At 41.7% G+C, this 24,040-nt stretch overlaps 1 protein-coding gene across 6 annotated transcripts in view; it reads right to left on the bottom strand.

Annotated features, from left to right (window-relative positions):
• MYLK (myosin light chain kinase) overlaps window positions 1-5,938 on the bottom strand; it is a 221,661-nt gene extending 215,723 nt beyond the window's left edge. Inside the window, exon 1 of one of the 6 annotated variants that reach the window (XM_069780952.1) lies at window positions 5,830-5,938. Coding sequence is in view for 1 of the 6 variants with exons in the window: in XM_069780943.1 (XP_069637044.1) it covers window positions 5,288-5,450 (163 nt within the window). In the remaining 5 variants the exon portion in view is untranslated. Of the gene's footprint in view, window positions 1-5,287; window positions 5,519-5,728 lie in introns of those variants that run through there. The other 5 variants (XM_069780949.1, XM_069780950.1, XM_069780943.1 and 2 more) reach the window with 5 other exon arrangements.
• Between the last annotated feature and the right edge of the window lie 18,102 nt (window positions 5,939-24,040).

Below are 24,040 nucleotides of genomic sequence, written 5' to 3'. Positions count from 1 at the left end.
AACAGCTAACTCACAAAACGGGGATCCTCTCATTATTTGGAACATCTCAGAGTGTCTATGCCAGTCCAAGTACCACTGTGTCTCTCTCCAGCCACCCAAATCCTGATCCTCTTTGTAAGAGTATTTGCAAGTCAGTCCTTGGTCTCCCCATTACCCACTCATCCTTTAATATTTTGCTGATGTTAACAATCAGAATAGTGATTTTTGCTACTTAGCAGCATTTCTCACTGAAAGCTGATTACACTCATTTAGACAGGATATAAAAGGGTTTGGGATGAAACTACAGGCTTGGCAGTCAGTTTATCCTTCACTACACAGTTCCAGTATTGTTTTGGGTGCATCTTTCTGTTCAGGTATCATCCCATCACTCTGCAAACACCCCAGATTACAAGACAGCTGAAGAATAACAGAAGCAGCAGTAAAAAGACAGCTCAGAGCAATGCTCTTAACCTGCTGTGCAACAATTAGAAAAAAAACTGCAGTGTGTGTGTAAAACAGCACATGCCATCACTCACTTTCCTCAGCCAGGAGGTTTGCAGCTTCAGACTACCTGTGGACTCTTTGCAATTTATCATATTTCACAAGAAGAAACAGCATGTGATGCCCATGACTGGCAACTAAGGCATCTTTTACATCTCCCACAGGTTATCTCTCCTACTTTCAAACAGAATGTATGGTCTGTTTTAATCCTTTCTTGATGAAGAAAATAACTGAAAATGTCCCTCAGTGACAATTCTGTATCCTATGGCACATCAGCTGCATGACAAGCCCCAAAAATGCCTTTGACACCAAGAATCCTGTGCATACAAAACAACACTTCAGTCTGAATAATTAATATGCCATCAGCTGGCCATGATTTTAGCAAGTGAGTGAATTTAATCCAATTACAGCAGGGGTGATGAGGTCAAGCTGACTCTTACTGAAGAATCACCAGCAAGACTGTCCTCAAAACATAAGACACTACAGCTTGCTAGACTTATTTAGAGAGCTGACATACTGTAGTGAAGTTTAGCAATGCTCAGACTTGTTATAACAAAGGTAAGTGCCAAGAAACTGCTTTGTGCCAGCAAGCAGAAGAGGAAAGGGATTCAGCAAGAACACACTTTGTAAAGCACACTGTAATCCTAAGCACTTAATTGCCTTTGGCAAGAGCTGCATCCCATTGCTCTCTCAGAAGTCATTTTATCTGCAACTTGATGCTCACAGCTACAGCAATGAATGGAGTGGGGGAGGAGAAGAAACTGGGGGAACCAGAGAGAGAGCTACAGCTACCAGTCTGTGTTTGCTGAACCACCAAAGCAAAATATATGAAATACTGGTACATGTGAGGCCTGATCTGCACATCTGATGACTCTGGAGAGCTCTCATAGAAGCAAGTGAAGACTGACTCACATCCAGGCTCTTTAATCACCTACAGAGGCAAAGAAATTTGTTGTAGAGTTACACACCTGTAATTATACTTCAGTATTTATGTAGGAGTGGCCTCACTTCCAGACATTCTGAGTGAACCCACATAGGTCAGTGTAAATTTGAAGGTATAGCCAGAGTTCCTGTTTCTTTCCCCTCTCTCTGCTTATAATGCAGCATTCACAAATATTTTACAATATGTTAACCCCAACTCATTGTGCCACATAAATGGAAGACTCAAAGGTAAATAATGCACCAAGCCTCTTTAATTAAATAAGGAGTTTGGGGGAGGAGTTTCTGCAGACCCCTTTAAATCTTAAAGCCTGCCAACTGGATGAACAAAAGGTAGATTAGGCTCACATGATAAATCCCAGTAAACCTGAAAAGCCTTTGTTAATAAGTCACTAAGGGAATTTTTTTTTTCCCCCTAGAATTTCTGCTCACCAGAAGTGAGAGTTAAGATTATTCGAGCGGGTTTGGTTTCCAGCAGCATTAAATGGGTATATGCCTCATGGAGCTCTAATCTCCTCATTTCTATAGAGCTCAATTCTTCTTTCATTCCTACTGAAGGAGAACCAGTTATTTCTAGCTTTTATATAGGGAGCAGCTGCTGAAACTTCAGAGGCAAAAAAAAAGTTTATGAAATTAGTCAAGATTCCCAGGAAAATTAAACTGGAATTCTATATCAGCTTTAATAGCAACAGCAACAACAGAGGTACAAATGTATTTTCATTTCATTTTGGTATTTCTTTCATGTAGCAGGTTGCAAATGATCCTTTTAAGTTTCCATTCATAAGTTAACATTCAGTAGCTCGTTCACAGAGCCAAAGGATGTTAGTCTGGCAATTAGTATACTCATCTGTTTGTAGAGAGGCTTAATGAAGACATCATTAGAGACAGACCTTGTTGTAGCACATTCAACAGACCCTTTACAGTTGCTCAGGAAAGACCTAGATTTTAGCAAAACCCACACTGTAATCACAGACAACATAGATAACATTTAAAGCTGTGATAAATTAAAAAAACGAACACACACACACACACAAAAACCCTCCAGAGTCCATCCTACCTGGATCATCTGGCTTCACTAGTGAATCCTTTTCAGCACTATAGATTAATCGTATCTTCTCTGCATGCAGTGCTGAAATCCAAGCAGCATATGTAATCCTAATGTACATCATGGAAGCATTTCCATCAGTGAAGTGGATGAAGGCAGCTGTACAAGGCTTGCTAAGATCCTGTCTGGAACAGTGGATGCCACTGTTGTCATTCAGGCTCAGAAAAAGTTAAGTCTATTGCAACAGGTGTAGCAACATGTTTCTAGAGCAATGAGAGAAAGGACATCCTACTTTCCAATGGGAGGTTAAAAGTGAAAAATTTAGCATCAAAGAGAGAAGAGGGTATTAACCAGCCAAGGGGGGGGGGGGGGGGGGAAATTACCTTTGTTACCTCCTAACTCTTACCTGTGGAATAAAGTTTGGAAAGACTATTGAGTACAGCTCTAAACATAGCAAAAGCAAACAACTGCAGCATGTTTTAGTATGAACTTGACAAGCTTATGAAGGAGAGGAGATGAGTCTTTCTGCAAAAATGGATGAAACAGTCCAGGATCCCTTCCAGCCCATGCTCAGGCTTGAACCCAAACTACCTAAAAGAGTCCAACAACCACAGACTGTGGCTCCCAGTTCTCCAGAGTCTAACCAGAAACATCAGCCATCTCCCTACATGGCTCTCACAGCTTCTGAGCACACTTTCCCGATTTAGACATCCACAACTTTAACGCACAGCATTTGGAGCAGTTCTGAACTCTATTTACATCTGCATTTTGTTTTAGGAGGGCTCTGAAAGTAATTTGTAGCTGTTGGTTTATAGTCTTTCTAATACAGCATATTTGGCCTGCATAAGGATATTGGTATGGATTTTGATTGGCTGTAAAAATAGGATCATTGCCCAGAGGAAGTCCTAATGATCTTAAAGGAAAAGACAGGGAGAACACAAAACAGACCAAAAACTGGTGAAAAATCATGCGCCTCTTACATTTAACTTAAGCCAATGACAATATGTAATCACTGCTTATTTCAGACTTTATAAATTCCCTTTCAACATTATACAGGCAAACTAACAGAACTTCACTTTATTTCCTTCATCCTCCTTTGCACCATGTAGCAAGGCAACTGAAGCTATGGAAAGATGCTTGCAACAGCAAAGTATCAGATTTCTAACTTCCTTTGCAGCAGACTTTTTAAGATTTCCCTACAAGACCAATAAAAACTGGGTCAGTGATATTAACTAGTGTAAGCCTCCCACATTTATATAAAATCCTAGCTGTGATGTGTATTAAACCAAGCATTTTCTTTCTGCTCGTGTCTCTCTTAAAAGGTTAAATACCATTACTAGCACAGGACATGTTGCCTGTCCTTCTAGTGGCTGGTCCCCTCATGAGAAACATTCTCCTACTATGACTAACAAAGTCACTCCAGTTACTGCTGGAGTTAAAACACTTGTCCTGTAGGGGTAGAATGCAAAATGCTAAGGACAACCGTCACATAGGTATATTATGAAAATGTGTTACATTGAGCACTATGTTACAAACTACAGTGCGCAAAGTGACTAGCTGCAGAAGGATAGTATCATCTGAGGAAACAAAATGCTGTGGATACATGCCAGATGCAAATTAACTATTCATGCCATTTGACAGTTATTAGTAAATATAATTCTGGTTTAAAAACAGAAGGCTCCTAAAATGCACTCTTAGAGCTAGTTCCAGGAACATTTCAGCAGATATAAAGTCGCACAGGAAGACACATACCATATTTGGCAAATAATAATGCAAGTCATTAGAAAAAAAAATAAAGACATGTGTGCAGGAAGTAGGGGGAGGGAGATAGTTATTCTGTTTGGGATTGAAAATGTGAGAGGAATTACTCCTTCCCTTACAGCTTCACTGACAGAAATAGTATTTCCAGCACTCCACTAAGAGGTGGCATAACTTTGGAGGGTCTCAGTGGGGAACATACCTTCTGCATGTCATGTAACTCCATGCTCACCCTCCACAGGGTTCAATGCTTGGAAACCCTCAGAAGTAGGGTATGTGGAACCAAGTATTTGCACTCATCCTCTCAGCCATTCCCTTTGTAGAGAGCATAATCTAGGCTTCAAAACACTTTTGAGTCTACTTCCTAGCTCTGGGAGAAGTATTCCTATGGATTTACTCTGCAGAAAACAAGGCTGGGGCTGAAAAGTATTTTTAAGCTGTAGGAGAAGGAAAGGATTCTGTCTTTTCATCCCTGGTCTCCAGCCCCTGCTAGTCTGCCATGCCGCTCCCTTCCAGTCTGAGTGCAGGGAGCGGTGCCAGGCCAGAGTCCAGATGTGCACATACAGGAAAGAGGATTAAATGGCAAAGAATCCCAAAAAGCAGACTGCTCTATAGCGTGAAGGCAGCATGCAGAGAAGTGATTTCACTTCCTCCTTCCCCCACCCCAGTTAATGATTTTAAGCATTCATCTTCCCCCATCCTTATGCAGTACGTTTAAATGGTGTCACCAGGGTTTATCCTTCTCTGTGACCCTAAGTGTGTTGTGCAACATGGTACAAATTACTCTGAGAACAGCAGAAGTTAGAAAAAAGAAAAGAGAAAAAACCCCCACATAACATTTGTCTGAAACATGAAAGATGTAGATGTGCAGTGAAGGAACATTTCTGCATGTGCCTCCACACATGCACCCTTACATTTGAAAGGCTCAGAAGTCCAAGGGAGAGCCAAAGAGATGATCATTACAGCCTAGCCTATAAACGCTTGTTCTTAGCAATCCTTTGCTACCTGCCAACAGAGAACAATAAAACTACAACAAATCACACATAAAAGATGACAAGTACTTACTACCAGGTTTGCCTGCTCTTGGATTAACGCACCCTGGGAGGACAGCCGTCGGTGAGCACCTCTCCCTGCAGGAGCCCAGCTGACGCTCTTCCAGGGGCAGGGATGGGAGCCGGGTCGAGACACCCGCAGGAAACCCGCGGCTCCGGTGCTCCAAGCCCGGCATGTGCCCGCAGCCCGCACCGCTGGGCTGCCCCACTGCAGCGCGGCTACCTCGTCCCTCCGCAGACACAGGTTTCCCTCCTCCTCCTACTCCACCTCCCCCTCCAGAGGATGCCCCGGTACCCCCCTACCCGTGCCCGCCTCCGGGCTTCCCTCCGCGACCCGGAGCGCAGCCGGCGCGGAGAGCCCCGCCGCTCCGGGGAGCGCTGCCGGAGCCGCCCCGCCGCCGAGCTCCCCCAGCCCAGCCCCGCACCGGCGCCTCCGGCCCCGGCCCCAGCCCACCTGCCGCTCGGCTCGGCTCGCAGCCGCCTGCCCCGCGCACTCGGGGAGCGGGGGAAGCGCGGAGCCCGCGGGGGGAAGCGGTGCCCGGCGGCGATACTCACTGCGGTCGGCGCGGCTCCCTTTAACTCCTTCCCTGCCCCGCCAGCGCGGGCTGGCGGCCGCCTCGGAGCCTTATTAGGCAGCGGCCGCGGGGCTGGGGGGAGCCCCGGGGCCGCCGCTGCGAGCGGCGGTGGGGAGGGGTCACCCCACCCCGGTCACACCCCAGCCCAGCCCCTGTTGAGTGCGGCTCGCACAGGTGGGGCGACTAGGTATGGGGTCCCGTATGGGGGAGTGTACGAGGAGCGTATAGGGGGCCATATGGGTGCTCTATGAGACGCGTACAGGAGAGCGTATAGGGTTGTGGGGGCTGTATGAGGTGCATATGGGGGGTGTAGGCAGTGCGCGTATGGGGAAGCTTAGAGGGGTGCGTTTATGGGCTTGCATGGGACGTGCATGAAATATGTATGGGATATATATATGTTTTCTGGGGCGAGCTTGCATATAGGGGAAGCGCATAGAGGATGTATGCGAGGGTCTGTATGGGACTTGGACAGGATGCCTAAGGGGTGTGTTTACAGGGGTATGAGTATGAGTACGTATGGAGAGGGTAGGGGTCTGTCCGGAGCTGCAGCCCTGCCGCCCACTACCCCAATCCCAGCAACGGGGCACTCTCTCAGGCACCCAGGGGACTCAGGGCTGCCCTCTGCCTCCCTCCCACCCCACCCCCAGAGCCTGGCTAGGGCTAGTGTACTGGCACATCTGCCTAGGGACATCCAAATCTGGAGCAGGGGATTTACTTTAATAAACCATTTACAGTTAATTGTGTTAAGTGCTAAAGTAGTGTAGAAGAAAGAGCAAATGAGAGATGGGGACAAACTGAATCCTCTTCAATACTGAGACATTAGAACTGCTGTTTTATAATGTGGAACTAGAGATCCTGAAGGGGAGGGGTGGGGAAATCCAGGTACATTGCAAACCTAAAGCCTTTTTACTTTAGTACTTTTAAAAGCTTTTAGTTACACGTTTAAAAAAACCCCAAACAACTGACTTTTTATCTGAAATAGATTTATAGCCAGATCGTAAACACACATGGGGATAGACACACCAAAAGCCCAGGTTCTATGGATAAAGCCTTTCCTTTCTGTCATCTTTCATTCTTCTGTGCTGCAATCAGATTACTGCTAGGTATCTTAAAAAGTGGTTCTGAACTGCTACAGAAAAGGGAAAGCACAAGCTGCAGAGAACTTGCCTCCTCGCCAGGCTCTAAAATACCTCTAGGGGTGATGGAGCAAACCACAGTCCAGGCTCTAATTCTTTTTCTCCCCTCACTCTGTTTCCCCTCAACAGCAGTCAACTCAGAAAAACGTGGCCAAGATAAGCAAGTCACAGCAAAGCTGCACTTTGCTGCAGCAATATCAGGACTTTTATATTTGCAGAGACCTCAATGTTTTTCATTTCAATTCTGGGGTGAATTTTTCAGCCATTGATGGACGATGTGTCCTACAACCCAAGTAGGCTGTACAAGGAGGCAGTGCAAGATGCTGCCTTTTCCTGGTACATGGTTTGTCTTACTGAGCACAAGCCTCTGCAAAGGATGAGAGCAGTTACCAGTAAAAGTTGTAGCAATGCAATGTAGTTACCATGCAAAGTTGTAGCCATCCCTTTTGACTCTTTCTCTTCCAGGTGTGGTACAAACTTGAGTGAACTGGTTGGAATTGCTCCTGCCTTTTCAAGAAGAAGCTGTCTGCTGGCAGTGATACTTTTCTCACTCCTAATTCCCTTAGATAGACTATCTGTTAGGAGCACAAGATGCTTTTCCTGTTTCAAAGGGTCTGGAGCTTTGAAAAAAGTTAAATAGAGACTTTTTTTTCTTTTTTCTTAAACCTGAATCACTGAAATGGGAGTCCTAAAGAAAAGTGACTTTATTTTCAAAGGTTCTGAATACCTCAGTTCTCACTGGCTCTGTTGAAACTCCCTCTTCAGGTTTTCTTTTCTGTGAAGTCACAATGAAGCTTCAAGGAAATTTTAAGAATATCTGTTAAGTACACGTATGAGTTGGTACAAATAAATTTTAAAGACAGCTATTAGCCAGTTTACTTCACAGGTAATCTGGTGCCAGATAACACCCTTCATAGCATTAGCATTCAACTGTACATACATACTATGCTACTTACATGTAGCCAGGCTGCTACTCCGAGGCTTTTTCCTTCTCAGTGCATGGTGGTGGCATATTCTGGACTGTACAGATGTGTTTCCCCTTAGTCCAAAACAAATGGACATACATCCCTAATCTCTGCCGAAGTGCATGACTCTCTGTCTATAGCTGATTTCAAAGGGCAGTGCGCGCGCACAGAATCCAACAGCTACACACCCACTGGCACATGAGCTGTTAAAAGAAAGATGCTTGTTATATCAACATTTTCTTTCTACAGATAAATGTTTATTTGGCATTGGAACACAGAAAGAACACGAAACCCTAAGGTAACCTCACAGAGCCTGGCACAAGCTTGCTTTGACCTTCTCCATGCCACAGCTGACCAAAGTCTGCACTGGCAACACCTTCTGGGAAAAAGTTTTCTTCTCAACATTTTAAAGTGTTCATTCCAAGAAAATGCTGCTCTGCATCATGTTTATGCTTTTCTTTGCTGATTTCTAGCCTAGACTTCATGAAACTCCTTTCTTGTAAATGTTCTCATGTCTTACCATTTGGGAATTGCTGCTCTAGACAATCTTGTAATAGCATCACCGTCTCTGCTTTCAATTTAAAATGATTGCTCAGGCCTTAAACACTCACAAAGAACACAGCCCAGTGTTGCCAGTGAACCCACATCTGCCTTCAGCTGAGAGGGAGGAGTAGGAGGCACTTGAACTGGGATGAAAGCCACTGAGCTCCATAAGGAGAGCAGACGGTGCCCCTGCTGGGTTTCAAGGGATTGACTCATTCTTAGCAGAGCTCACATATTTCTCTCTCTTTTTTTTTTCCTGGTTTTTTTTTGGTTACACAAGTCAGATCAAGAAGCAGGGGAGGGGGGGGAGGAGGTGAGGGATCTCCCATCCTAGTAGAAGCCAGTATGACATAACACTTTGCGTCCAGTCACAGTTTCTCCCCAGAGTCCTTGCTAGGACCATTTATCTTCTAGGTGGGCCTTTGTCCTAAGAGCCCTCTAGGATTCTGGAAGTCCATAGTATCACTTCTTTAGATGCTGATCCTAAATCAGAATAAGCTCAAGATAATGAATGTTCAGATATGGCATTTAATGAATGCTGCTGGCTAGAATAATCCTGTGCATTCTTAACTGGCTGCTTGAGGTTTTTTTTTAATTGTAAACATCCTTCACGCAGCTGCTCCGGGGACATGTTTAGGAAACAGTGGCTGGCTGTGTTTAAAAGATTTCAACTCATCTTGACCTACATTTAGATTTTTGTAGCTTACAAGCCACAGACTGTAACCAGCAAAACCCTCAGAGAGCTTATATAGCTTCTGTAGGGCAAGGCACAGGAAACAAATGAAGGATGAAGTTGCCCAGCCGAAGTGTTTGGAAAAGTGAGTTACTGAAGCTGAACTATAGGGTTCAGATGATTATCAGGTGATTAGGAGTACAAGGAGCAGAGCTGCATAAAAGGAGTAAAGATAACCTCTCCTTTTGCCTTGTGCTTTCTTCCTGTTTCATTCTCTCAGTTGCAATCTTTCTGTAAAATCTTCTAGGCTCCTTTCAGGATAAAGTTCAGAAGGTGCCTAAACACAATTGCACTTTTATATGTGCTCCCTTCTCACTGAAACTTCTGCTCCAGAAATTGCTCAAGTATAGGGCTTGTTCTTGATATGATCCCTTATTAAGCAGAGAAACTGGTAGAATCAGATGCTTAGGAAGTAACTTTGTTGGGAAGGAACACATTCATCCATTTCCCAGAGCTAATTCTTTCTTTTCTCTTTCTGGCATGTGAGTGCCTGTTTTTGCAGAATGTAAGCACTCATTTTAAAAAACAATGCAGTTTCAAGCCTCATGAGATCAAAAGGTAATCTTCTAAAAGTAAGCCACTATAATATCTTCCCACATCTGCAGGCAGACTAAATTATCATCCCCCATCCTGCTTGTGTCTTTGCTGACCATGAACATAGAAAGCATAGAGAAGCCTGCGAGTTTCGCTGCAAATGGAGATTGAGTACTTAAGGAGGGAGGAAGCCGAGAGGTCAGACACAATGTAGTACTAACATTGACATACAACGTTTAGGCCAGCGTTAGTTCACTTACCTCAGGAGCAAGAAAAATTAATTAGATGTGTCAGCAAAAGACCACATAGGCATTTTATGTGTATCTTGTAACACGTACAGGTATCTGAGTCTTTACACTTTTAGGTTTGTTGGATAAAGGCAACAGGGCTGTAAGCATTTGGCTGTTGGGGAAATTACAGATTTGGAAACTCAGCAGCTGTTTTATCCTCTTGTATTTAGAGGTTAGAATAATGTATAAGCTAGAAGCATAAACAAGGAAAAGCAAGCAATTTCACTGATTTTAATAGCAGCTAAAATGTACAATTTGTGTTTCAAACTAAAAAACTGTTCAGACTAGCAGACCAGATATTTGGTTGGACTGCAAAAATTCTGCACCATCATTTTTCTAAAGCCACTGGTGGTGGCAGACAACTTCCACTTTCATATATTAAAGCATTAAAAGCATTAACTACTTCTGACTGTTGCTGAATGAAATCCATCAGCAGAGTACTATTGGTTTTCATGCGAGTCAAGTGATGGAGAAAGGGAGTGGTTACACTGTTATACAAAAAGGCATTGAGAAACAAGTACCCACTGAGGCCTAGACTGACCCTACAAATGAATGGATAATTATAAAAACAATCAACAGAAAGACAATATTGCCACTCTGCATCATGCAGTTAGCTTTATCCTTTTCTTCATGAAGTGGAAACAGATAGTACCTGCACATGTGGGGAAGACACAGCTTTTTGCCCTGAAGCTCTCACTTCAGCAGAACTAAATTCAAATTGACGGGGGGGGGGGGGGGGGGTTTGAGATGAATCAGAGGCTGGAAAAATTCAGCAAATATGCTTATTAACCATTTCTACCAGAGCATGCTTACGTTCTGCTCAAGTAAGAGCCGAGAACTAGAGAGCTTCCGTTACATATGCAGTTAGTGCCCATTTCCACTCCGTACAGAGACCAGTTAAGCTAGCTACAGAGTATAATTTACTTTTATTACAACCTTCAGTCTCTAATCTCAATTCCTAGCCTAAAGAAAGAAGTACTGGTAATGGCTACATGGCTACAGTGTGATTACAGAGAGGCACAATATTCTTGCCTTTTTTTTTTTCCTTTCTCTCTCTTTTTTTTTTAATAATACAAATCCTAAGAGTGCCATGCAAATAGTCTAACTCTTGGGAATGAAAGGTAAGAACAATGTGATAGAAACAACCGCTGGTAAGTCTCATGTAACACAAATTTTTTACCCTGAAGAAGTAAACATGATAAATTGAGAAGGTTGCCTAATTCATGGCAATAAAGTTGTTATTTGACAAACCTCAGATTAGGTAACTTCAACAGTTATAGGAGAGTAACATAGCATTTGTAATTAAAAGTATTTGCCAGGAAATTCTGTTGCAATTATCAACCAATACTCAAACAGTAGAAATGCAAGAGGATATTACTGTTATCTGGAAATGCAATACATGCCTGACCATGCTCCAGTGCATGTTTGGGATTGCCAACCACCCATAGCAGGAGTTCCACATAAATATTTCACCATCTATACTTTGGAAGCCAGCCCCAATTACACTGTAGATATACCTAGGCTTCTGTATTTATATATAGCTAGACCTCTATTGCAGAGCAGGTGAAAACATGCAACTTGTGGAGGGTAATACTTCACACAGGATTTCCCAGACACTTCCAAAACAACTGTATTTGCACATCATTCATATATGGCACAGGCATCTGAAGATATCATACAGATGTAGCTAGCACAGTTTACAGATCTAGGGAGAGAGAAAATGTATTTTTTACTTGTCCCCTTCTTTTTCCCTGAGAGAGAAAAACATTTATTCTTACCAAACATAAGGAGAGAAACCAATCCTGCTATATCAGTGCCCTGGCTGAGAGTATTGTCAGCAAATTCCATCTAGACTAAAAACTTTAAGTCCCTGTGGTGTGTCAAATTTCTGAGACTTTAAGTTAAAAATGAGTTTGAACAGATTAACTAGCTGGGACTTGAAGATAAAGCTGGCCTCTCTGAAAGAAATGTGTTATACACAGTGTTAAGTGTGCTTCATTCCTCTTTGATTCAAAGGATGTAAAGGAGTTTTGTGAAAAGAGTCTTCAATAGGGTCTTTTCCTTTTAAAACTGTGGAAGAGCTCCAGCCAGCCTGTAGCATTGGCTTGAACTTTGTTTTTCTCCAAAGCAAGAACCCTTCAGTTTTCAGTGGCTTCCACATTTTTTTCCTCCTCCTTTTGCAAAATGTGCCAATGAAGTCAAGTGGGTTGTATTAACTTAACATTTTTCCAAACATTCACACTTAGGACCAAAAAAGGGAATATTTAATAAACATAACGAGGAATATGTTGGAATGTTGATCTTCTGATGATCATAAGAATTTTCAGTCATAAGGTCTAATTAAATATCCCAAGTTGGAAATGCTTCCAGTGACTGTTACGTCTCCTTGTTATCTGGTCAAACATTTTTAAGTCAGCCCAAGTGGCTTCTGTGCCAAAGTGATATTTTTAATGTGAAAAACACACATGTACAAGAGACTGCATTAAAATTCACCCAGGCTAGTGACATTTTGGCATCTCAAATTTAATCTGAAAGCATCAAACTATCTTTATGCACAGGGGGCTAACTGGCAATGAAACAGCTCTGCAGTGGTAATAATATGTGTTTGTTTATAACAAAATTTTTTAGTCTAAGAAAAAAATTGTCTGCGTGGTCTAGTATGGGAATTTGGACTACCATTGCTGACATTCTTGAATTTTGATGGAATGGGATTAAAGAGAAATAAAGACATCATGTAAGAGTTTTCCAAAAGTACCATGCGATGTTGTTATCCAAGAATAAAGCATTTTTGCCAAGATTAGGTAAAGAAAACAAAAATGAAACCCAGAGATAACAAATGACTAATTAACCACTTCTGATTAGGAGCAATAGAATTCCAGTAGCACTCAGATAATCAGAGCTGCTTTGTATTAACTGATAAAAAACCCCAAAACATTTTAAGAGACAATCAGTGCCCTAAGGAGGATCTCATATAAGTAGACAAGTCAGACAAAGGAATATCATTGTTTTAGAATTAGGGAACTGAGGCACAGAATAATTGTCTTGTTTGCAGCCAGTCTGTGGTAGGACGGTAATTGAACGCAGATCTCCTTACCACATGCACATTCTCTATCTATATTCCAACTGGTCAGCTGAGACAGCCTTTCATTACTGCTCTGTCAACATACCAAGAATTACACAAGACCATGAACATTTCATATGTTTGCTTCAAATCCACTTCTCCCACTACAGCATTTAAAAGCATGTAGCCAGTAAGCAAATACTTACATAGACACAATAAGTTCTCAAACCCAGAGAGCAGGTTGGAAGCTTACAGTCCATCTGAAGACTCCTCCCCCTGCAAAATTCCCACTGACTTTCTATTTTGGACTCCAGCTTCCTTTTGCAGGATCAAGTTTTTCTGTAAAAGGTCTTTAAAAAAATTTCCAGCTTTTCTTCCTATAGCTAGAAGATGAAGCTTCATTTACTTTAAGCCAAGATCTGCCATCTTACAGCATTCTTACTGTACCTTTCCTTGTACAGTGAATGACACTCACCTGTCCAAACACAGTAAACAGTATCATTCATTGAAAGAGTAAGACCATCATAGCACCCCTAAAGGCAGAATATGCAATTCTCAGCTTTACCAGCAACCAGCAGAAGCCAGGAATTAATCCTACTTGTAACTGTCAATATAGTCTTTGGAGAAATTAAGCAAGGAAATAACTACAGGGAAGTTTTGGGAGACCAAAGAAAGTTACAGTCTGGCCACTTATCTGAGCTCATTGACTCCAGATGAAAGAGGCAATTCACAGTCAAACTCCACTTCTAGGCTGTAACACAAGGGGGACACAAGGTATTCCCCAGCTCCTTCCAAAGCGAAGTCTTGTCTTTTATAGACCTGTGAAAATGCCTCACCCAGTGGGGTTTCACAGGCCTCCTGCAGTACAAATAACCGATCGCCCAAAGTCAGGCCATTTGCTTTACTAAACACAACCTTCTCCAAAGCATTTTTATGTTACACATTTGTGTATTCATATACATCTTAAGCTACTGGGAATGGGGGAGGAGAACTAAGTGTGAAGGCCTCCATTTGCTCACAGGACAAACAAGCAGCTCTTTAAGAACTTTGGCACATGGGCAGCAACATAAACAGCATTTCAGATGCTTAAAATGAGGAATAATGATAATAATAAGTAAAGGCAATAGAGAACATTTTGGTCCGCGCTTCTCTTTGCTTGAAATCTAGAACTCGTTTGATCTTACTTTGTGTGACAGGAAGCTTAGTCAGCACAAGGGAAATTTTACCAGTTAGGAAACAAATATGTGATTCCTTAGAAACATGGGGGTGCCAAATCAGTATTTGTTACCCTCACGGCCTTTGGCGTAATGCTGCAGGTACAAGCATTAACAGAGGGATACTAGAGGATATAGGGTTCACCTACGTCGCTCTATGAAGAAAGAGCTGTGGGCAGAGAGCCTGACAGCATAGCTTGGCGCTGACGATGGTGCAGCCGCGTTAGCACAGCGCCGTGCCACCGACCTGGTACTTGCCAGAGTAGCACAACCACCGTGCAGTAAGCCGTGCGTAACAGCAAGACCCTAAATGGCATCTCTAAAGAGATGACTTAAGCTACAAAATAATTACTAATACTCTTTTAAAATTAATTGTGTTCATTTTGAAGACTCAGCCTTTGCTGGTGTCCATGGACACATTCAGATTCTTTCAAGTCATGCTAGTCAAGTCTCTGATCCCAGCGTGTCCTGTGGCAGGGAGTTCCATAATCTAGCCTCGTGCTGAGAAAATATATTTTAAACAAATATTAGCTACTGCCTGTCCAATACAGCTTATAAGAAAAAGAAATGGAAGAGTAATTTGTGCTGGCTTAAATTTTGCTTCTTACAAAAACACCTTGCCCCCTTCTTCCATTCCCTCCCCAGGGAAGGTTAAGGGGTGCCTAGAATCTGGGTGCAGGGCTGAGAACTACACGAGACATGTTCTTGTTCCCTTTTGGCGATTGCAAAGCAATGAGTAAATTACAATGGTCACATTCCTTATTAGTAAATACACGATTAATATATCCTTCTGCTGTCAGCATCTTACACCACAGAGGAGGCAGGTCTACAGTAGAACTTCAAAAAAGTATAACTGTTTGCCATGGCTCCAAGGCATTAAGGTAGTACAAACTCCAGGCAACCTCTCGTGTAGAAGGGAGGGAGAACGTGTTTAACAGTGCCCTCTCGTGACTGATGGAATAAAAAAACTCTGGTTACAAACCCGGTGGTCCACCGCATGTGGCGTGTTACATCGGCAGAGTGCTTTCAAGAAGATGTAGGGCAGCGTGCAGGTGAGCTAGTTTTTCATTATGGGTAGAAAATGAATTAACTATACACTAAACAAAATCAGTCCTTGTCTAGACAACTTCCAAAGCAGCAATGGGCTGACAGAAGGGATCGGTGAGCTCCATTTACCAGAAAATAGCAATGATCAGAGCTTGCTACATGGCAATTATTATTATACTGTTAGAAATTGCAGAGGACACAGTTGCATTTTTAATGTGACACCTAGGAAATGTCTTTTTGGGGACTAACGACCTACTTCGCATGCCTGCTAGCCTGGCACAACACCATCGGCATACGCACAACTGAATTTTCATTCCTGGAATTAGACCTTCTCCTCCATCTTCAGAGGAAGGGCTCCCTTCTCTGCTAGCAGTAGAACACGGCTCCCCAAGGAGAAGGAAAGTAGATGAAAAGCAGATGACTCTGCCACATGTTCACCCTTAAGCTAAGTACAGAATGACTTCAGAGTGTCCCTGAACTTTTGGGCTGAAAACGGGGAGAGGCTGAGCGCAAAAATGAGTAACAGCCCAGAGATACACATAGTACCAAAAAGAAATGCAACTGCTTTTTTCTCAGCTCGTTCTCTGTTTGTCTTCCTGGTCCCATCCCACATGCTCTGTGTAAAATAGACCATATCTGCTTGCTCACAGCACCGCTCTTCTAGTACAGTGTCACTATGAATTGCACTTCCAGGGCAGCTTCTTAGTACCAGTTATGCTCTTCCTTTCACCCATGTTAGGAAAACAGTCTTTTAAAAATAGCTTAATTGTCTTCCTTGCAGCAGAGAATCTGCAGACATCAAAGTTGGCATCTCTTTTCTCTGCAGCCCTGCAGTGAAACATTGGGTATTCAAGTCACCTCTGATCAAAAGAACTACTTTTGTCACGGGCTGCTTTACGCCCTTGTAGTTCCTAAATTTTTGGCAGCCAAATCCAAGTGAGTACACTTATAGTAAACACTTTGTTTTCACACAGCATTTATGCAGCTTGCTGTCTGTTCCAAGCTGTGCCAGCTCTGCAGGCTGCCCATCCCAGCCTCTGTAGCTGATCCCCAGCCCAGCATCAGGACAATCTGATCCTTGTCACACTGTAGTGTTAGCTCCTCCTGTGCATTGCAGGATGCATCACTGGTTTTTGGCAGATAACCAGACTAATTCCCTGGGCACCAGACTAATAAAGCTTGGGTTGCTGTTTATTTGTATTTCTTGACCAACTGCAATTTCAGATTCTAGGGGTATTTTCCTGCAGAGGGGAAATTTATGAGAGATCTTTACTGTATGGATTCTTTAATCTCAGACTACATGTGCAGTCTTGCAGCAGGCTTTCAGGGCACTTATAGTTCCCTCTCCTTTATCCAACTTCTAATTTTCATGAAACTTGTAGTAGCTTAATTATCCTGTTGTTTCCCCACTTCTGTCACATTAGCTTGAAATCAGACAATGAGTTCAAAAGCCATTAAGGGGACACAGACAGATAGCAGGATCATATAAGCTTCATTTCCTTAACAAACTAAAGTAACAATTCAGATGGTGTCTGGTTCTCGTTGCTCACAGTCTAGACAAAACAGGCATACAGAGGGCAGGCAGGGTATTAGAGCTCAAATTTATTTTTATCTTTACTCCATTTTCACAGAAAAGAAATTGTAACTTCACGATAATTTCAAGTGGTTTTAGGGACAGCTCAAGAGAATGGTTACAGAAGTAGCAGCTTTTCATTTCTATGTTTTCACATTTATTCCAGCATAGGACAATACCGATCAAACATCAGGAGTGTCTAAATGCAGCTCTCATTAGATGGATACCCATTGCAGACAGCACTGATTGTCAAAGCCATTTTGATTTTTAGAAGCAATCTCTAAATTGTCTTTTGGGGCTAAGCAATCTTCCCACTAGTTCCAGATGATGAGGAAGAAATCAGTATTGGGACATTAAAAAGTAAATATTATATAAAAGTTGCAAATAGATCAATAGGTCTATGTGTGGTGGCAGGACACGAGCAGTAACCTGCAAACTAATGCTGAGTTTGAAATGGGGGGAAAAAAAGAGGGAGAAAAGCAGACAAAAGAGAGCTTTAAAGTACACTCCAATGTCACAGCTGAAGGACTCCACCATCAGAAATAAAAAAGGAACATAGATGGATATTGCTTTATAAGTGCTCATAAAAAATGGATGTGCAGTGAGACAGCTATAATAAGCTGAATGCTGTGAGTTAATCCATACTTTTTTTCACAAGAGCACTGAAGCTAATACATACTGGCATTAGCTTCGGTAATTACTCCATGCAGGTGCATACATTTGCTATGCCTGTAGCCAGCTTTGATGCTGCTCCAACACAAGCTGTTAGCTGGGAAAGGAAGGCGGCTGTGGGTAGGTACTTTGTACCTGGCATTCATTAAGACATTCAGTTTATATCCCTGCTGCAGGAGCTAGAATTTGACTTCAGTGAAAGTGTGTACTTTGTGGATTTTGTTTCTGGGAGTGTTTGATACAGAAAACTAATGTTCTGTTATTCCACCAGAAGGATTAACAAAATATTAGAGTCTTTTAAAAACAATGTTGTGGCTGTAGGATTTTTTTTGCCTCTAGATGCATACATGTGTAAATATACATATGTATATGTGTGTGACTGCCTTTAGCACTAAGGCAGTATTTAGTCATTAAGCAGAGGACTGAGGTCTTTCCAAGCCTTAATCCAGAAAAAGGCTGCTAGTTTGCTGCTCTGACCTCCAAAACAGACTAAGATGTCATTGCAATGCAGATACCAACTCTGATTATTATTTTCAAAAATAATTCTTTTGAATGAGCTTGAAGTATTAGAAGATTGATGGCTGTGACAGCTCAAAGGGCTAAATATGTTTTTGGTGAACTACAGAAATAAAGGAGTGGAGCAGAAATATCGTAACCAGCAGACTCTTCCAAAGAACACTATTTTCAAGCTTTTCCCAAATTTTCAGATATGTACTAACCACAGCTCGTTTACATCCCTGGACCTCTGGTGTCATTTCATCAGGCTGGATGTTTCTACTGGAGTCTTGCAAAATGTCTACCATAAAGATGAAGAACTAAAACCAGGCCCAAAATAAGACAATAGTAAAGATGTGAGATCCAGACGAATTATGATAATGTATGGCTGTTGATCAGTATGCTTGCTGGAACAAATGAGATTCAGTGTTTCTCCCGCACTCAGTAACCTACTTCTATACAGAAAGTGTCTCTTGAAAGGTACCTTGATAGTTTTATAAAGCGGGGTGTGTTTTTTTTTAAGATCTAGAAGTATTTCTGCTACATCTTAATTATTCTTAAATCAGATTATTGCTCAAACTACTTATCTCACTAGTAATGCTGATTTAGCACCCCGATGGGCCACGTTCTCAGAAATGATGAGTGTTTCAATAGAAAGAACAACATTGCTGACCAGCTACAGTTTCTAGATAGGAGTGAGAAGCATAGAAGAGGAACAGACATTTCCATATGTGAAAAGAAAGTGTCAGTCTCCAGATTTGCCAATTCCCAATGCTTTTGTAGACATTAAAAAAAATCAGTTACAATTTTACCCCTTAATGAAAAAGAGAGAGGCTTCCTACCAGCTGTCTTTGAATACATAAAAGTTGGAAAACAGGCTCACTTCAGCTGAAACACTGCATTCATTTCACCCTGAAACATCCAAAAGGCTGGGGTTAGAAACAACCAAAAAAGACTCCAAAATCAACCCCCAAAATAAACTGCAGAAAAAACCCCCTCAGCCTATATGTTTTGCTGCCAGAGTTTCATTTTCAACTGGAACTGTTTGACATGTTTATATGTTGCACATATTGCTTTTATCCTGGAGTACAAGTTCATTAGTAACATAAATATGTCTCTCATGTTAGCTGAAAATTGGAAATTAGAGGTAGCCTAGTCACATCAAAGTGAAATGTTTTCACCACATCTATGCAGCTCAAGAAATATTTTAATTTCTTTACTACAGACTTACAATGTAATTTGGTTTGGGCAGAATTCTGTATCTCAGCTTCCCTGCTTTTAAATGGAGGTTCTAACAATAATTAATTACACATTTTCTTTGCCTATTTGTACTAGACTTTCAGGACTATAAGATTTACACTGTCTTTTTCTCTATCCCTCTTCTTCTAAAACAGAATCTAGTTTGCAGTCTTTTAACCTTATAACAATATGAATAATCATGTTGACTTAACAGAAAAATGGCCTTAATTAATTAACAGAATAAGCTAGAGACAGACTCAGATTGAAATCCTATTCATCACTAGAGGCATTCAAGTGCTAAATGATTTGCAACAAATCTTGTAATAAAAGCTTTAACAGTTTCTCTAGTGCAATAGATTTTTTTCTCTGAGAACATTTCAAATTAATTTTTTATATGTCTAAAGAACTGAGCATGTGAATGAATTAGTGTATTCACGGAACTATGGCTTTTAATAAGTTAATCTCATTAAGGCGAGTGTAATGATAGGTTGAAAACAACAATTAATCAAATAGATCTAAAAACACATGCTAACCAAAAAAACCCCCCATGCTTTCATTATATATTAAAAACTGCCTAAGTACTAACAGATTGACTGTTGCTAACACATCTCTACCTGAGTTTTTAGGGTCTACAGCTGCTATTGGAAAGCCCATTTCCTCTTTACACACAATCTTTATCCAACACATCAGCTTTGTCCAGAACTCATTTGGCTTCAATAAAGCTGAATAACAAATTTTAGCATTTTTATGCAAGTAACATCATCTGCTTTTAATGTGGCTGTGCATGTGTGCAGTCTAGAGCGGAGGTAATTAAGAGGGGACAGTAGGATTGTGAAATTATGTATGGTACCAGAGAAAGCATGTCAAGCCATCCCATTATCTTACCTGCCAGTACAGGACTATGGAATACCAACTGAAACTTCAAGGCAACGTATTTACAACTGAACGAAATACCACTTACTATCAATCACAGAATATAAATAGCTTCCAAAGCACTCTGTCTCATTTTGTTGAAGCCAAAAGGCTAAAAGAATTTAAAAAAAAACCCACTTAGCTCCTTATTTGGGTATTAAGAATTTCTCTAGTTTTGTTATAGATTATATGAGCGCATACAGGATATAAACTCATGGTTCAGGATTTACCACTAGTTGCATAGGAGCACTATAGCCAGATTGAAAGTTCTTTAAAAGACAGGAAACATAGATGCTGTGATGCAGAGCCAAACTTAACTCTAAAAAAAATATTTAGGGGGAGAGAAAACAGAAAAATAATGAAATGTTAAATTTACAGTACATTGGGAATTATTGCAAAGTGATTAGAAGCACGTCTGAAAACAATAAAAGAAGGAAAATATAGGTTTGGAAAATATAAATTAATACATCTAAGAGAAAATAATCTTGTCAAGAGGTAGGGAGGAGCTTGGGAAGCTCCACTAGTTAAAAAAAAGCTTAAAAGTTTTGCTGAACAATGTCATGAACAGCAATGTGGCATGGCAACAGAAAATCAAAACGCAAAATAAAAGGAGTAGTCTGGAGAAGTACCGACCGTGCAGGTAGGGTGTCACTGCCAAGGGAGGGCTGGCTCCCTACATGCCTCTGGGATGGCTGTCTCTGGAGCGCTGTGTTCAGGTCTGGGCACTTCAGTCATCGCTCCGGGGCTGACATCTTGAAAGCGTGTCAGAGGACATTGTGTAGGGGCTGGAACCTGACTCAGGAGCAAAGGGAGTAAGTTACTCAACAGTTTGGGTAAATTGTGCCTACTGGAGCAGTCAAAAAGTCACTAACAATAATATTTAAATAGTGTTAGATGATGACAGTCTAGGGCGTCCCGATGTCACTGGTTATCTCTCCACTTTCTATCCCTTGCTTGAGGGCATTATTAACATCTGGCTTCTCTGTGTCTTGGAAGGTGATGCCACTAGTCCCCAAAATGACCTTTACAAATTGATGAGAAATTATCCCGTCCCCCAGTATCCCAGATATGCCTTGGATTGCAGGCACCCAAGGGCATTATATCGGCACTACTGTTTGAATTAGATTTGATGTTCCCAAAGAAACAGCATACCTCATGCCTGCTAGAGCTAATTGGAATCCTTCGTGGGGCCAGGCATGCTTCAACAGAAAACAAAGGCATTCTAGCAACATTTCTTTGAAAATAAAATTACAGAGGAGAAGCCTGAAAGTAATAGAATATAAATGGTAACTGTGAAGTTGTCCCTCAGGTGTTTCAGTGACTCAGCCATCCTGGAAATGGAAAGATGGTCAACCTAACCAGCCAGCTGTCTGCTGCTGTCAGTTGTGCAGAATGTTTTTTCCTCCTTTATCTACAAAAGAATTTTTCTCCCTATCTCATCTGACTTTCTATCTCTCTCATACCTGTTTTTAGTCCCAGCCTGACTCTCACTGCCATTCACTGTCACTGTAATAAGCTGGGCCCGAGCCCTTTCCTTAAGCACTGAGGGAAGAGATGGTATGCCTAGATATGTATATCTAGCAAGAACAGCAGTATTATCTTACCCTGCAATCTTTAGAGCATTCATTCATGCTTAAATGACTTTTTAGATGATCAGAATGATACCGGGAGAGCTACAAAGCTTCAAAAGTCATACAACATACCAAGTTTTTACTGTATGTATGTCTTACAAGACTTACAGTCTTTGCTTTGAGCTCTTCAGGAAAACTGCATATCAGATGTAATGATGCAGGCAGCAGGTGCAGCACTAGAACTCAGTGGTGCAGGAGAAAGACCTTTCCCAGGGCAGCTCCAGCTCTACATGGGAATTTTTCCTGAGAGACCAGAACCATCACAGTCACCGACTTGCACCTTCTCCAGAGGTCTAGGGCATATTTTAAGCTTGTCTTTCACCAAAACATATAAATTAGTTGAAAAGAAAATAAATAGGACAAAAGCATGATTTGCTACAAATGTGTTTGGTACATCCGATGCTCAAAAGATTTCTGACAGAGTCCCGCTGTCAGACAAACCATACGATCACATGCTTATGAAAAATACTGCTGAAAACTGGAGTTTAGCAAGAAGTTTAACAATAATTCGTTGTTCAGCCTAATTAGAAAAAGTGGGAATATTCAAGGAACTCCTCAGTACAAGTAATATAAAGCTACCAGGAGCTGTTCCTGAATGCTAACTCCTGGGACCCTATAGCTACGTTGGCATTTGCCAACCAAAACAGAATGTGGTGGAGTGGAATCATAGAATCGTAGAATGCTTTGGGTTGGAAGGGACCTTAAAATCATCTAGTTCCAACCCCTCTGCCATGGGCAGGAACACCTGGAAGTGTTTTGATTTACACCCGTCTCAACAAATGAACTGTCTGTCGTGGTTTAACGCCAGCTGGCAACTAATCGCCGCACAGTTGCTCGCTCATTTCCCCCCCCAGGTTGGAATGGGGGAGAGAACAGGAAGGGTAAATGTGAAAAAGCTTGCACATTGAGATAAAGACAGCTTAATAGGCAAAGCAAAAGCCACGCACAGAAGCAAAGCAAAACAAGGAATTCATTCACCACTTCCCATGGGCAGGCAGGTGTTCAGCCACCTCCGGGAAAGCAGGGCTCCATCACGTGTGACAATTACTTGGGTAGACAAAACGCCATCACGTTGGACATCCCCCCCTTCCTTCTTCCCCCAGCTTTATGTGCTGAGCATGATGTCATATGGTCTGGAACATCCCTTGGGTCAGTTGGGGTCAGCTGTCCCAGCTGTGTCCCCTCCCAGCTTCTTGTGCCCCCCCAGCCTCCTCGCTGGTGGGCTGGGGTGAGAAGCAGAAAAGCCCTTGGCTCTGGGTAAGCACTGCTCAGCAATAAGGAAGCCATCCCTGGGTTATCAACACTGTTTCCAGCACAAATCCAAAACATAGCACCATACTAGCTACTATGAAGAAAATTAACTCTATCCCAGCCAAAACCAGCACATAAACACAAATAAAGTTGGTACTCTATGCTTTTTATTTATTTTTTTGTAGGGATGGTCAAAGGGTTACCAGAAAGATAAAGGTATAGGGTCCAGAAATCTGTTGCTGTAGCAAAATCTTGCTTATGTTTTCTTGGCTTGTCTTACAGGTAACAATTTTAACATTCTTTCAATTACTTGTTCTGTGTTTCTTAGGTCTTTATTTAATCTCCAAAGCCTTTGCTTCACTGAAAGTACATACTGTAATGATAACTCTAGTGAAGAGTTGTATATACTCTTACGTTATGTATAAAGCCTCTTTAGAGGTAGAGTAATATATTTCTGTGGCTTAGTTTTGAAATGTGTAAGAGGAAACTGTTCATTTTGCTCTCATTGTTAAAATGTGTTTAGCTTTATATAGAGCTTATCTCTGTCATCAGGGTTAAGGCAGTGATTTGTGTTTGTCTTTACATAGTGACAGAATGAGTGGCCAGGAAAGCAAAGCTTTCATCTTCAAAAACCCAAAATAAAGCTCTCTAGCTTGTAGTAGTGATGCCACATGGCTGGGGTGATTTTTACAGTATTTCTTTAAAACTGATTTTCTATCACTAGGTACAGGTTATGGCTGAAAAGGGTAAGAAGAACTTTTTTTTTTAATTTAAAAACCATGCCTCAGTTTCATATCTTTTTGGATTGTGAGTAGCTTCACTAATAAATATCAGTCCTTGATCTGACTGGAAGCAGATTCAGAACGGCTGTGCAAAGGCAGCCCTTTAATGTTGT

Source organism: Haliaeetus albicilla, chromosome 4 (genome assembly GCF_947461875.1).
Source record: "Haliaeetus albicilla chromosome 4, bHalAlb1.1, whole genome shotgun sequence".
Taxonomy (NCBI): Eukaryota; Metazoa; Chordata; class Aves; order Accipitriformes; family Accipitridae; genus Haliaeetus; species Haliaeetus albicilla.
Note: the sequence above shows the minus strand (reverse complement) of the source record. Positions and strands in the feature narration are given on the sequence as shown.